This window comes from Equus caballus, chromosome 18 (assembly GCF_041296265.1).
Source record: "Equus caballus isolate H_3958 breed thoroughbred chromosome 18, TB-T2T, whole genome shotgun sequence".
NCBI classification, from domain to species: Eukaryota; Metazoa; Chordata; class Mammalia; order Perissodactyla; family Equidae; genus Equus; species Equus caballus.
Genome location: NC_091701.1, coordinates 72049294 through 72065120, shown reverse-complemented (window position 1 = coordinate 72065120; position 15827 = coordinate 72049294). Strand labels below are relative to the sequence as shown.

The following is a 15827-nucleotide window of genomic DNA, read 5'->3' as shown; positions in this document are numbered from 1 at the left end:
TCAGAAATCAGAAAGTACAGTGCAATCTAGTAATCAGCACTTCAACTTTTATTCAAAGTGTAGCGTCAACTCTCCAGGACCTCACCAGGGCCTGTAGTCTGTGGGCTTCCACTGAGGAAGAGGATGCAGTTGGCATCTTTCTTTTTGTGAATCCTCCTTCACGTGATAGCTGTTGACACTGACTGCTCAGTTCAGAGTGTGTGCGGGGACGAGACAGGAAGTACAAGTCCCTGTTCGGGGCTGCTATTGCTTGGAGCTCTCCACTTGGCACTTGTCCTGGGGGGTTAAAGCTGACTTTTTCTCCTGTGAGTTCTTACATGGGTTCTCCCTGGGCTCCCCTGCTGGAGGCCTCTGACTGTGATCTCATCACCCTAGGCAGTGCCTCTCCTTCAGGTGGCTGCTCCTGATTCCCTCAACTTTTTGTTCTCCAGCATTCACTTCATACAGGCTCTGACTGTTGGGGTTTACTCACCCTGTGACACCAGTCCTCTTGACTGGGAAACCTTTAAATTACTCCTGGCTGACATTCCTCTTCCAGCTCCCCTTCTGCTCCTTGGGATCCATACCCAGTTGGCCCACCGTTGGAGGTGGGGTGCTGATTTCCCTCTCACAGTCCTCTACCCTATGCCCTTCGGCTGCTCTACTCTTTCAGGCATGGGTTTTGCATTTTCCCACTCCACCCAGTTGCGGGGAACATGCATCCACTCTCCGAGTGGCCCCATTCATTCCTTCTCACTAGCTTGGACTAAGACCTCACACTCCCTTCTCCCTTGGGGGTGGGGGCAAGGGGACTCCCAGCACAGCAGCTGCTCTTTCCAAGGAAATCTCTCCACAGATTCTCTCTCAAGCTCTATTTTGACCATGTTAGAACCTTCTTCTGGAGGGTACAAATGATTAATATATTTCATTGTACTTTTTGATTTCTGAGTCAAGGCTGGCTTTGCAATTGACAGTGAGTGGAGGACATTTTATTACCTGAGAGTAAACAGAAAAGTCATGGGTCTGCCTAAAGTTTCAGTCCAAAAGTCCTTTTGTAGAGGTGCCTAACTGGTTTGAATTATCTCCTTTGAAATTTCTCCAAGATGGTCTGGGACCACACATTAGAATTCATGCTTCTTGCCTCAGGACGCTTCAGCTGGAACCTCCAAAATCCTGTAAGGTAACATTAAATTAGATGAGCGTACTATGCTTTCTGAAGATCTGGTGTAACCAGCTATATGTGCCAGCTGAACATGTATACAAATGGGCATATTTTTGTCTAAATAGCCTGTAGAAACAGTTAATTCTGTTTTAGTTATACTTTGAGATGGATATATTTATACACAAAAGGAGTTAATTACTTTCATTTTACAATATGGTAAGTATAATGCCATGTTAGGGGGAAAAATAATGTTGTGGCACCATTTCTTCTCATTACAGGAAGAATTCAAGAAATTACTTTATGGCCTCTGTTTCTTTCATGCTTTGGTCCAAGAGAGACGGAAATTTGGACCCCTGGGGTGGAACATTCCTTATGAGTTCAATGAGACTGACCTGAGAATCAGCGTGCAGCAGCTCCACATGTTCCTGAACCAGTATGAGGTATCGTAAAACTCATGGCAAGGACGTCACCTGTTTTGCTCTTTATCACGTTGTAAGTGTTTGTACAGTAAGCAGGGACTTCTGATTAATTTCTGCTCTCATAAAATGAATAGCAGGATAGTTCCCAACAGCTTAGTAAGTGGGACGTTATTGCAGCAGGGTATTATGATAGCTGCTACAGTAGGGAGTTGAATGTCAGTTTGTCTTTTAGGAATCTGTATTTTATCGTTTATTTTGACATATAGCCACCTGTAGAAATCTGAAAAGTGAGCATATTGTACTTATTTCGAAAAGGATTTGAGAGGACCATAAATCAACCAGGCTCTAAAATGAAAAAAACAAACAGACTGATTTCCTTCTGTTCTGGAGCATGACTTTATTTTTAGAGAAATGTCACTGTAGTATTATTCCAGAGTTTGGGCCATTTGTCAGGAGAAAATGAACTATTTAAGCTGTTGGTGTTAACCTGAAGTATAGATTCTGGGAAGAAGCCAAACAGCCTAATGTTGTGACATCAACACGTTTCATGCCCTACTGTTCTGATACACAGACACACACACACGCACAGCGTGGCAGTACCCACTTTCCCTCTTTGCTATCGTCCATCAGTTGGATTTTTAACCTGTTTGCCCCTTTGAGGAACTGCTCAGTCGATCCCTCCAAGTGTCCTGCGAGGATATGGAACTTTTTAAAAAGTGAACCCCTTAAATTTTGGAAGAATTTTGTTCAAAAGAGGTTGAAAATTTTTAAATCAATCAATGGAACATCAAAAAGCTTTGGTTTTTGAAACTGCTAGTGAATTGTGATTATTTTTTTAAAAAAGCTTACAAACAGAAAGGCACTGAATTCTGTCTCTATAAAAGCAGAGGAAGAACTGAACAAAATAAATACTGAGAGCTCAAATGACAGTGTAAACATATGTGCAGAATCCTTTGTCTGAGTTTCTGTGTTACATTTGACAAATCCCTATTCTTACTAAAATGAAATGCATTAAGAAGCCCTTTGATTCTGCAGCATTTAAATTTGATAAAACATTTAAAAGAAGCATGAATTTGATGAATTTCTTTCTTGTAGTAATATTTATCAAAAAAAGATACCAAGAATGGAGGCAAAATGCAGTGATACAGTGCCTGTGGAAGAATTTGAGCTCAAATACACTTTTCAATACAGAAAAAAAGGATGAGGACCTCCTCCAGTTAGCAATTTGTTCAAGCACCTGCACGTTTCTTCTAAAGAGTCAATTAAAAGTGTCAACGATTTAAAATTTAGTAACCATAAAATGAAACTTTGTAGATTATAATAGACAATTTTATTTTACAAATTAAAAACAATGAGACTACTTTGGAAGGTAAATTCTTTGGAAAAATATCAGAGATGTTATTTGAGACAGATATGTCTAAGAAGTTAATTAAAGTCTGTGAATATATACCAAGAAAAGTTATTCTGCTTGTATTGTTTCTTAAGAAAATCATTATAAAAACTTTTTGCTTCAATTTCTTACTTATTTTAAGAAATAATCTTATTTTGAAAACAGTGTTTGAGTAGAGCTGCTTATAGGTCCACCAAAATACTAGGATAGATTTGTCGTTTAACATATACTATTTTAAAATTATATAATACGAATTATTTTTGGCACCCACTTTTACCCTCAAAGTGTTTCAGTTTGGACAATAGTAAACTTAGTCGCCCTAGCTATTGAGAGATGTGAACACAAACAAAAGGGCAAGCAGGTCTGCTGGCTGTGATCTGGGAAGCTTCCACAGAGAACCAGGTACGTGGGACTCAAGGAATGAACAGTGGAAGCTTTTCAGATAGACAGTGTGGAGAAACAACAGTAAAAAGGTTAAAAAGTGCAAACAGGTGAAAAGGTCTGGTTAACTATCAGTAATTTGGAACATCCTTGTATGCCATGCTAACTGATTTGGGGGTTATTCTATTGTTATTGGTGTGCTTTCAGGAGAATATTTGCATTTTAGAAAGATCAGTCTAGCAACAGAGTGGAAAGTAGATTAGAGGGACCCAAATAACAGGCCAGTTTTAGATGATGTGAGTGGAATCGTGTCCCCCTAAAAGATGTGTTGACGTTCAATCCATGGTACCTAAAAAAGTGACCTTATTTGGGAACAGGGTTGTTGCAACTGTGATCAGTAAGCTAAGTGAGGTCATACTGGAGAATGGTGGGCCCTTAGTAGAACATGTCTGGAGGCAGAGATTGGAGTTATGCTCGAGCAGAGGAAGACCTGGGGCTACCAGAAGCTGGGAGAAGTAAGAAAGGATCCTTCTTAGAAGCTTTGGAGGGGGCATGGCCCTGCCAATATCTAAATTTCAAACGTCTGGCCTCCAGAACTATCCGACAATAAATTTCTGTTGCTGGAAGCCACCTATCTGCAGCCCTAGGAAGCTGCTACAGGAGACCATCATGATACCCCAGGCAAGAGATGAGAAAAGTTTAAACTAAAACATTTGAACTAGGATGGGGAACATGGTAGAGATACAATAGACATGTAGGGAAAAGGACTGAAATGACTTAGATATTAAACGGGAGAGGGGGAGGGGGAGGGAGAAGTCTCAGCTGATGTTAGTTTTCTGGTCTGGATTGGTGGTGGTACCATCCATTAATCTAGACAGGGAACAGTACCAGGAAGTGGTGGGTTGGTGCAGTGGAGGTGGGTGAGTGGATAATTATGTCAGTCTTCTACATTTTATACACCTGGGATGTCTGGGTGATGCTATCTGATAGGCTCTTGGCATATGGATAAAAGCCTGAAAGAAGAGAGTGACCACAGAACAGAAGTTTGTGAATTGTTAGCACATTAGGAGAAGCCCGAGAACTTCTGAGATTTCAAAGGGAGGCCTTGTAGCCTAAGAAAAGAAGAGAACTAAAGGTTGACTGCTGGCGAGCACCCAGTGTCAACAGTGGGAGAGAGGACAGGAGATGTGGGGAGGGCAGACTGAGCAGCCAGGGGGAAAGCAGGGGAGAGCGTGCTGAGTGACAGGGGACGTCAGGAGCCATCCGTCCTGTCAAGCGCTGCGGGGAGAATCTGAATGACACACAGGACTGACTGAACTGGCTCCTTCTGTTAAATGACGGGTCAGAATGCTGCCCATTCCTCCAGCAGAGTATTTATATAGCAAACGACAAAGCTGCTATTCGTGCGTCACATATACTTCATCACGAGTTAGAGATTCTTTGAGGAATGTGAATTCACAGTTCCCTTCACATCAGTAAGTTTCATGTAATCCTTCTTCAACAATCAACATTTTTTCTTAAAACAAAACCATCCAATGTCTTGACAAAAAAAGCAGTCAGAATTAAACTCTCTCATGGACACATTAAACCTAGACCAACAATAGTTCTTGCCATCAGGAGAATGACTAGGATGAGGAAATCAAGTTAAAGAGGGTGCATTAACCTCAACTTGGGGATAAGAATGGGTTTATGATTGCAACAGACATTAAAATCCCAGGACCTCTGAACTTGTACCAGAACGTGCTCTTCTAGCTCCTAAGTAGGTCCAGCGGGTGAGCTATAGCAGTGGAACCAAATCTTTACGTTCTAATTCTAATTTACTCTGAATAAAAGTCAAACTGGAAAGAAAATGAAGGCTCTTAGGAGTCCTTGCCCCGTGCCTCAGAAATATGGCCTTGGTAGTTTCCCTCCAACCCAGCCAAGAATGTATAAAGAAAAAAGCAAGTCGTTAGGGAGGAGAAATCTATAGGCAAAGCTCTGGCATTCTAGAGGAATCAAACACTAACAGGAACTTGAAGAAACAAAGATTTCACAAAAGTGGTCCCTGGTACTCAAGTGTTGCGGCTGAAAAACACCGTTGCACCCTGATTTCTAGTGAGGTGCTGGGCATCTATGGAGCTGATATCAAGTGCTGTGTTTTGTAAAAATAATCGGTGAAGGAGTAGGGAAAAATGTGGAAAAGAAACAGAATGAGCAATGATTATCTTATGGAATCCTGTCTCTGTTCCCCATTTTCCATTCCCTGCCTGCATCAAAGTAATGGAACCGCCTCCCACCCAACCCTTAAGCTAGAAATAGGGAGTCACCGACACTCAGTTACTCCTCACCCCTCTCCAGCCACATCCTGCCTTCCTCCGCTCCCGCCTCCCCGCTCGACCCGTGCCCTGTGCTGTGTGGATATATGGTGTACTTGCTCTTCTCCCAGTGCGAGGTGCTCTGTCCACACCTCTGAACCTTGGCATTTATTTTCCTTCCACTGTAAGCACCCTTTCCTGTGCCCAATCTTTGTCTACTTATTGGAGTCTTTCTTGAATAATCAACTCAGACTCAGGAGCCAAGTTTGCCTCCCCTTGGCACATTTCTGTGTGCGACTTTGGCTGATAGTCCTTGGTCCAGCATTGTGTTGAGAATCCTTGTCGTGAGTGAACACCTATAAGAGCAGGAGATGATTGCAGACGCTTTTGGTCTTCCATGGTCTACTTGCCCATCATCGCTGCTATCCTTTCCGTTACAAACTCTAGCATAGTGGCCAGAAATATGGGTGCCCAGGCCCCATTCTGTTCTGGTAGCCTTAACAGAGCTGGTGGCCAGTGTGGGTCACTGGGAACTATGAGCTTTTCTCAGAAGGAGAGCACATCTTGTCAGATCACAAGCCAGTAAATTATATGGTGACTTTGTTTTGTTTACTCTTGCGTCCCTAGTGCCTAAAACAGTATGTGTAGTAGACAGCTCAGTACGTGTCTGTCTCATGAAGGAACCAGGATTAGTGGAAACATCTTCAAGCTCTCCAAAACAAGAATGGCAACATTACTATATGTAGAACTTTGGCATAGTAACCGCAGCATTGAAAATGGATAGAAAATGGAAGGAGTATTCGATAAGTGATGAGAGAATAATCGATTATTTGCTAGTAGGAAAAAATAAAGCTAGATTATTCATGCTATAGAATTCATGTTGGATTAAAAAAATAAATAGGAAAAATGAAACTGTAAAAGAAGAAAATACAAGTAGATATATATAATCTACTTGGCAGATGGGCAATTGCTTTGTTGTTCTTGATTTGATAGAGGTGTGTGTGTGTGTGTGTGTGTGTGAGAAAGGCCCACCGCTCAATTTCATAGCTTAGGGCATATCTGTGCAGAAGTTTTTCTATGCACAAATAGGTACACATATATATATATGCACAATATATACACAAATTTTTCCTCAAAGGCATAATTATGTTTGCGTATTCATTTTCAGCTTGCTTTTCTCACTCTACATATGTTGTGGACAACTTTCAACATAGATGTAGATCTTTGTTTTAATGGTTGCTTACACAGCATTTCCTCTCTGTTGACTATTATGATTTTATTTCCTTTTTATTTTTTGCTAATAAGCAACGTTAGACTGAACAACCTCAGATATAACCTTGCGCACTCGTTGCCAACTTTGAGCTCTGCTTCTGTCTACACTCTCTCCCCATAGTCTCAACCTTCTTATAACAACTGAGCAGGGAAGCAATGTCAGCAGCACCCACTACTCTTTCTGCGACCCCAGCCAGTGTGCCTGGGCCCCTGGGAGAATGCACTCCCCAATTTGTTTGGTGCTGGCTATGACTGAGCTCTGAGAGAAACATTTCGCCCATCTGCTCTCAGGGGCATGGTGGTGGCTTTAACTCTTCATACATAAATCACCCTTCCCGACCCGATCTCGTGTTATGTCTGCATCACAAAGCCCTCCCTGGGCCAGCTTGTCCATGTGCTGCCCCACCTCATATACTACCTACATAATTTGCACGTGAGTTTTCTTCCCATACTTCATTCTGAGGTGGGGGCCTGTCAACAAGGCCAGCCCAAGCAGTGGGGGCATCTGATCACACTCCCCTCGCGTTTGCAGTGGGAAGAACATCAACTTGCTGGCGTTCTCCTGCCTGATTCTGTTCGTTTCTCCATGAGGTCTTGGTCACTGACATGGTCTCCTAAATTCACTGCCTTCAGTTCCAGTTCTACAAGTAACAAATCCCATAATGTCCAACCCCTAATTCAATAAACTTCCCTCTCCAATCACGCCTGCCTGCTCTTCCCCAGAGCTGTTATTTCCATTGAAGAGATTCCTCCAGCTGGGATCCCTGGAATGTGGGATATCCACAGTTTAACTTTTCACGAGAACGGCAAGAAGGGCATGAAAGGCCCAGAAATGATGGCAAATCCTAAAGTAAAACGTCGCTGTATTTTAGCAGAGAATATTTTAAAACATTACTATATTAAAATACCATAAGCAGTTAAACATTTTAAGTAAATGTTAAGTACTTAAGTAAAAACTAAAAGACAAATGAAAATTGGAGAAGATATCTAAAATTTATCTGACAAGCTGATTCAGTATCTTTATAAAGAGCTTTTAGTAATTAAAAAAAGAAGATAGTCATTCAAATGAAGAAAACACATTAAAAGACAGAGCCCATAATTTAACAATAAGAAGACAAAGGGTGAATAAACATTTAGGAAATGTCAATATCAAAAAAAAATAAATAAATAAACTTAAGGTGTGTAATGTACAGCTTCGTGACTATAGTTAATAGTACTGTGTTGCATATTTAAAAGTTACTAAGAAATAGATCTTAAAAGTTATCACAAGAAAAAAAATTTTGTAACTATGTAAAGTGACAGGTGTTAAATAGACTTATGTGGTGATCATTTCACAATATATACAAATATTGAATCATTATGTTGTACATCTGAAACTAATATAATGTTAAATGTCAATTATAGCTCAATAAAAAAATAATAAAGAAAATAAACTTAAAAATTAAAACAATTTTATTGTTTATCAGTTTTTTTCCCCTAAATGATAAAGCTCAGTTTTGTTGAGAGTAGTGAGAAATAGAATTCTCTATATTGCTGGTGAGTGTTTAAGTGTTTATGCTTAGGATAAAAAAAATTGCAACATGAGAAGTCAATTCTTTTGCATTCATAAACATTCAAAACTACTGTATACCAGAGTATATAATAAAAAAGCAAACTAACAGTAAAAATGTATTTCCACAAATTTGATAAATAAAGGTCAATTTAGGGGGCCGGCCTGGTGGCGCAGCAGTTAAGTGCGCACGTTTCGCTTCTCGGCAGCCCGGGGTTCGCCAGTTCGCATCCCAGGTGCGGACATGGCACCGCTTGGCAAAAAAGCCATGCTGTGGCAGGTATCCCACATATAAAGAAGAGGAAGATGGGCATGGATGTTAGCTCAGGGCCAGTCTTCCTCAGCAAAAAGAGGAGGATTGGCAGTAGTTAGCTCAGGGCTAATCTTCCTCAAAAACCAAAAAAATAAAGGTCAATTTATAAAACAGTTTATACAAATAAAGTAAAACTATTAAAACTTTAATTGAAAAAATGAGTAGGAGGCTAGTTCACAAAAGAACAAATGTTATTAAACATGTGAAAAAATTATGATCTTCACTAGTATTCTAAAAATGCAATTTAACACAAAATTATCTTTGGGCAGTCAAATTAGCAAAGATTTTAAAACTGATTCCTACAATTGCTAGCCTTTTAGTAAAGCAGTTTGGTGACATTAGTCAATTACTTTTTATAAATTTCTTTTCCTTGACATAGTAATTTCCTTGTCAGGAATCTGGACTAAAGAATTATTGGAAATGTTAAGAAATGTATATTTAATGAAACATAATTTAACACAGTAGAAAATTAGGAGCAACTGGAGTATTCAATATTAGAAGACAGTTATTAAATAGTATTTTCAAAGAGTCTTTCATGAAATGGTAAAAGACATCTCATAAAGTAATGGCTCATAAAGTAAGATTTGGTGAAAAATTATATGCAAAATTATATATATAGTGTGATTCCAATAGTTAAATTATATATGGATATAAAAGGTGGTGAAGGAAATGAACCCTATTATCTCTGAATTCTGTTGGATTTATTTTGAATGTCAATCAGCAGTGAAAGGTTTTCAAGGATGGGATTCCAGTCTAAGTCATTCTGTGACTGGCACACAGTAGGTGGTCCATTCATGTTGGCTGGATAGTGAGTGAGTTCACAGTTAATAGAGGAGTTCTATTCTCTGCATTGACTGAAAGGAAATGACAGACCACAAAAGGAGAGCGAGAGGTGGGGGAATTGCAACAACCAGCAGGGAAGTATATACAGGGAATTGTGTTGGTGCAAATTTCTGTAAGCCATTTAATTTAATAATGTGAGGAAGCAGGAAACACATTTCTGTATAATGTGCTACTGATAACTCTTAACTGGTTGAGCGACTTGAGCTCTCAATTTTAGGAACTGCCTTATGACGCTCTGCGCTACATGACCGGTGAATGCAATTACGGAGGCAGGGTGACAGACGACTGGGACCGGCGCACGCTGCGCAGTATTCTAAACAAATTCTTCAACACAGAATTAGTTGAAAATCCAAGCTATAAATTCGACTCAAGTGGCATCTATTTCGTCCCTCCTTCTGGTGATGTAAGTATGCCCTTCAAGAAAACTAAAAGCAGGGGCTGGCCCCCTGGCAGGTGTTAGCTCAGGGCTGGTTTTCCTCAGAAGGAAAAAGAGAAAACTAAAAGCAGTAAAACATGAAATTCCTCTGGCAAAGACAAAATGGTGAGTGATTTTTCCAGAGGTCTTTCTTTTGGTTAACCATTGTGTGTGCTCTTTCAGTCTTATAGGGACAGAGCACCCCCCCCCCACCCCCACGCATAGATGGAGTTAGTGGTTTCCAGTTTGCTGTAATGTGAGGAGTGTCAAGAATGGCTTCCTCAGGGATCTGAAATTCTGTTATCATGAATTCAGTCCTTTGGGTAAAAAGACATTGCCCCAAATCAAAATGGAAATACACATGAGAGGGGTTACAAACTAGTATTAACAATATTAGTTGATGTTTTTATTATGCTTGATTACTTACAAAACAGTTACATGCAAGTATCTCACTAGAGCATCAAACTAACATTGACATTATTGTTCTGTGCCTTTTACAAATGAGAAGGCAAGTTCACAAAAGCAGAATGACTTGCCCAAAGCTGCACAGGTAGAAAGAGGCAGAGAGTCACGGAACCACCTGCCACACAAGGCCGAGGCTCCCTCCTGCTATTTTTCCCAGCCCTGTCTAGTGGAAAATGTGGAATCTGCCTTCAGAATATCACATGGTAGCCTTCTAGGGACCACCAGGACAATCAAATTGGTTATCGTTTTATCCCCAGAAGTCAGAAGGGCACATATTGAAAGTTAAACATGCGGCCACATCTAACAGAGGCACATACCATCACCCCCGAAACTTAACTCCATCATCCACTAGGATTAATGCTCGCTGAGATATCAATAGGGATGAAGAGAACAATCAGTCCTAGAGCCTGGGTTGTTGATTAAGTGGAACAAGTCAACATGGGCAGTCATGGGCAAAATAATCTCCAATGGTGAACTGTCAAGTGAGCGAAAAAGCAAGATGAAGCCACGAGGATGTAACATAGCCTGTATTGGAAAACCATCAATGACCCACCCCTGACCCCCACCATATATATATATATGTAAGTCTTTGTATGTGATTATATGAGCATCAAGAAAGAAGGAATTTTAATAGAAGTCCATGAAAATAAAATACAAAATGTGTGCATATGCATAAAAACATATATCATGTTAGCAGTGGTTATCTCAGGATAATAACATTTCAGATAATTTTTACTTTTCTGAATTACACGATTTTGTCACAATAAGAGTAGACAGTATAGGGCAGGAAGACAATTCCTCTCCCCCCTAGGTCCTTCTGGCTGGTGTAAGAATTAAATTGACATGAGACAGAATAACAGGAAAATAAGACAGTTTGATAACATGTATACATTGGAGAAACCTAGGGAAACTGAGCAACTCATAGAATGGCAAAAGCCACCAGCTTACATACCATCTTCAGCTAAGGACAAAGGAGGATGTTGGGGGTAGTGATTGGAGGCTTCAAAGGGGAGGAAGGTAATTTACATGGAGATGGAAAAGCAAATGTTTGATAAACAAGTGTTTGCTGGACCATCTATAGACAATGTGACCTGAGAGACACATTTTACATTACATTACAGTTATGGTATTAGCTTCTTCCTGGAACAGGCCTTCTGCCTTAAATTCTTTTAGGCAGTTAGGGGAAAGGTCAAAGTTTCTTTCAGAGTCTTTTGTTCTTAAAAATAATGAAGCCAAAGAGACACATTTTGGGGTGGCCCGTTCTGATCCCCCACAACAGAAAAATCAGAAAAGCAGAACAAATTTTATTGTTATTGCAATAAATTAGGAAGAGTCATCAGCAAAAGGCAGCACAGAAAGATTTCTATGGAAGAAATTTCTAAGTGAAGTGGCCAGGATATTCCTGTCTCCATTTTATAATCCATTCCAAGTGAATGCTGCATTTTCTTTTTCCCTCTGTGTCCATATCTTTTCTCTTTTTTTAAGCTTTGGCCCAGGTTGAAAGAAAATGAAAGCGTTCAGTGTCCAGTCTCACAGGCCCATCCACTCAACAACTTGAGTAGTGAAAAGTCTCTCTTTTCAGTGTGAAAGTCCTACAGGAGAGTTGATTTCTAACCTCCTGACTCTGTTGTTATTCATCTTTGCAGCACAAAAGCTACATCGAACACGCAAAGACTCTGCCGCTGACTCCGGCCCCAGAAATCTTCGGGATGAATGCCAATGCAGATATCACCAAAGATCAGTCAGAAACTCAACTGCTATTCGACAACATTCTTCTCACACAGGTGTGTGATCTGTATGGGAACTGGCTTCTGAGGCTGGAAAGGATGCTCCCCAAGCAGCATGTGCCAGCCCAGCAGCGGCCCACATACACAACTCCATCTGTGAACGTGGAGAACCAATTCAAGGAAAAGAAAAAAAACACATACGTATCTTAAATATGGATTTAAACATAAAATACATGAACGTATGGGTTTTTTTCCCATCAATCTTTGATTTGGAAAGAATCTTTGAGTATCTTTCTGCTGCTAGGAGTTCTTCGAGTAACATTCTTTGAGTATCTCTGAGTAATCGTTGATGTCATTCTGCTACTAGGAGCTCTATTTTGCTTTTCTTGTATAAATCGTGCCCAGATACATTATATGTTATTTCCCTTTTTAATTCCTCTAAAGTGAAAGAAGAATTTCAGAGATATTTGGGAAGCAGTGTGATGCCAGAATCCATCTGAAATTGTGCCTACTTATGTCTCTCACTAATTCAACAGCAACTCCTTAAATGATTTATCTTTATCAAACATTCCAGAACATATAACCTGGTTTACATAGAAAGTTTATTGCACATTAATATTTTATCAGATTACATAATATTCAAAGAATATAATTGCAATAGAAAGTACAAAATGAATAAAAAGGTTTTGGAGAAAAATACAGTTGACTCTTAGTAAACATGCAGCCCCACTACTGAGGGCATAAACGTAAGGGGGAGTTGGAGAGTACCCTTCTGAGGCGTCAGAATTCAGCATGCCATGGGCATGAGTCGGTCAGTTGTAATGAAAAAGATTTCATCTTGCTTATCCATTAAGAGATCTTCTCTTGTACTGCTCTCCTTTTAAAAGATGCACTCCGTTGTTTTTTTTTTTTTCATTTTTAAAGACAAATTCATCCAAATGGCAAGTTTCCTTAGTGATTGAATGAAATTTTAATAACTTAAGGATGACTATTCAGTCAAGCAAATTATTCCACAAACTGAATAATAGCTGATCTTTTATATTTTTACGGAATCTTGGAGTAATACTGATAACACTACATAATAATACTACATAGAGCTTACTGCGTGCTGGCACTGTTCTAAGTGCTTTACGTATAACAGTGTAATGCTTACGACAAGCCTATGAGACAGGGGCTAGTATTGCCATTTTACTGCTAGAAGCCAAGGCACAGAAAGATGAAGTAGCTTACCCAAGACCAGTTAGTACAATTTCAAGCCAGGACTCAAAGCCAAGTAGTCTGGCTCCCACTAGTTTGGCTCCAGAATCTGTGTTCTGAGCCACTATGCTCATACTCTTTCTAGATTCTAAAAATGGGCTAAGACCTAGAAAGCAGATAACCAGAGATGCTGGAAAAAAAAATGGCTAAAAGAACCAGATTAGAAGAATAACATGATGTGCCATCATTGATGGGAGAGTCCGTGGAACTCCTGACGCTTTGGTCTACTGTAAGATGACTTTTCCTAATGAGGCAAAAAGGACAAAGACTATTTTTTATGTCCATTTTACATGTTAATAGCAGTAAAATCAGTTATTGCCTGAACATGAAAGTATATGTACGGGTATGAATAAGTTGATCTTCAGAACATTAAATGCATGTAATCCACAATAGTCAGTCTGACAACAGGACATTTATAGTGTCTTTTGGCTTTATTTAAACTTGATGGGGTGTGCCACATTACAGAATACATAAAACAGTAGGCTCTTTCCAACAGAAAATGACTCAGAACCAAACACATAAGTTGAAATACACATGGGGTATCTTCTCAGTATGTAATTAAACAACCTCTTTCAATATCCTCAAACTTTCCTTGGCAAGGACAATTCTAGCAATGGGTAGGCAGTAGTTCAGTGACTGCATTGGGTTTACCACAATTCAGAGGCAAAGAGAGAGACAAGAGCTGCAGAGTTTGCAGAGCAAGCTAATGATGACAAGACTTTTACATTATCTGTTTAATTAAAATATCCTTAAAAATTAGAGGGAGATATTGGCAGGCGGGGGGGGGGATTTTTGCAGCACTCTCTTGCTTATGCTTAACTGCCAGACTCTCTTTTGAATGGGAAAATTGTTTCAACTTAAAATATTATAAAACTAAAAATGGTCTGAGATCTCTGCAAAGGTTAAACTCTGTGAAGTCTCTTTGAAAATGAATCCCACTTATCTTTATTTGTTTAATAAAAAGAAATAACACTTAGAAGGTTTCAATTGACATTTGTGAAAACTCTAAGGAAAGATAGTCAAAAGAAAAATGCTAAGTTAAATAATTACAAATAAATAATACCGTCTTGCTCTTAATTCTCATTATCAGTTGGATATTACTTTTAAAACATATCACCTCAATTATGTGATTTTGGTATGTGAGAAATAGGTAAAAGGAATGATTGTGTTACTAAAATAATTTTCTTACATTTTTGAAGGGCTATAGGCCTGGAATTTGTTTTTGTTTTTTCTTTCTTGTTTTCTTTTGGTGGAGGCACAGCTCTTGTTAGAAAATATGAATGTTTTTAATGAGTTTATATTACCTTATATGCATGCCAAAATACAAATAGAAATCAGCATATCATTCTTTAAATGCAATGGAAATAGGTATTTCACTAGTTTTGGCCAAATATTCATTATCTTCCTTGCTGTCTATAATTTGTTTTATATACTTAGTTGTAAACCCAGCACTTTGGGATCGTATTAAAGAATTACCATAATGACATATCCCTTTTTTTATTAGCATGTAATTAAGACCAACATTTAATTCTTTTATTGTACAATTTCATAGGATCTTATGGGGGTATGTAGTAGGTGGCATTAAAAATCTCACAAGAAGCTTAAGAAATAGTCAATATTTATGGAATAGATCCAGTATAGAAACGAGGAAATATAAAATCTGAAATAAGCATAACACAATTTCCTCCGACTGGAAAAATATGAGGAATATTCATTTATATTCTAATTGTGCTTGTTCTGTCTCACCCCATACACACACACGCGCACACACACACACAAACACATTCATTTATTCTGAGGTTTTAAAGTTTTTTTCCAGAAAATATAGACTCATTTACACAGTGACGCTATAAACATAGAAAATAAAAATTGAAATGAAATTCCCCTTCTTTGCTTCCAATGTGAATCACTAAAATCTGCCTTTTCTGCATAACTCTTCCAACTGCGTAGAGGAGATGGGCTTATTTTCTTTGCCCTCCTGGTTCAAGGAGACAGCTATATCTCTGCTTTTGGCAACCAGTGGGCACCAGAGTTATAGCGAATATATTTTGCGGCAAGCTTTCTCAAAGCGGGATCTGATTTCCTCCTCCTGGGTTTTAATGCCCGTCATCATTTAGCCATGCCAGCAATGAAAACGCTTTCTCGCCCTCCGTCCGCAGCATCTACTCCTCTCCCGCCACCAGGCAGCACAATGTGCAGCTTATTTGCTTCCTCCAGACCCTCTTACCTCTCAACGCTGTACGCTCCCTTCTTCCTCCTCTCTCTCTAACAGTTATTTTCTGCCGCAGCTCCTCCCCCCGCACCCCCATGCCTGTTATCAGCGCTGCAATACATCTCGTGTGGAGAAGAAGCCTAGATAAA

At 39.5% G+C, this 15827-nt stretch overlaps 1 protein-coding gene and 1 long non-coding RNA gene across 3 annotated transcripts in view; one reads left to right on the top strand and one right to left on the bottom strand.

The window, feature by feature from the left end:
• DNAH7 (dynein axonemal heavy chain 7) overlaps positions 1-15827 on the top strand; it is a 235426-nt gene that overhangs the window by 205176 nt on the left and 14423 nt on the right. For both annotated transcript variants that reach the window (XM_070242074.1, XM_023622248.2), the window contains 3 exons: positions 1420-1581; positions 9820-10005; positions 12129-12266. In XM_070242074.1, coding sequence (XP_070098175.1) covers positions 1420-1581; positions 9820-10005; positions 12129-12266 — 486 coding nt within the window. The remainder of the gene's footprint in view (positions 1-1419; positions 1582-9819; positions 10006-12128; positions 12267-15827) is intronic.
• On the bottom strand, positions 11212-15819 carry LOC138918813 (uncharacterized). The gene is made up of 2 exons (XR_011428594.1): positions 15694-15819; positions 11212-12363 (listed from the first exon to the last, which is right to left on the bottom strand). It is a non-coding gene; the product is annotated as an uncharacterized lncRNA (long non-coding RNA).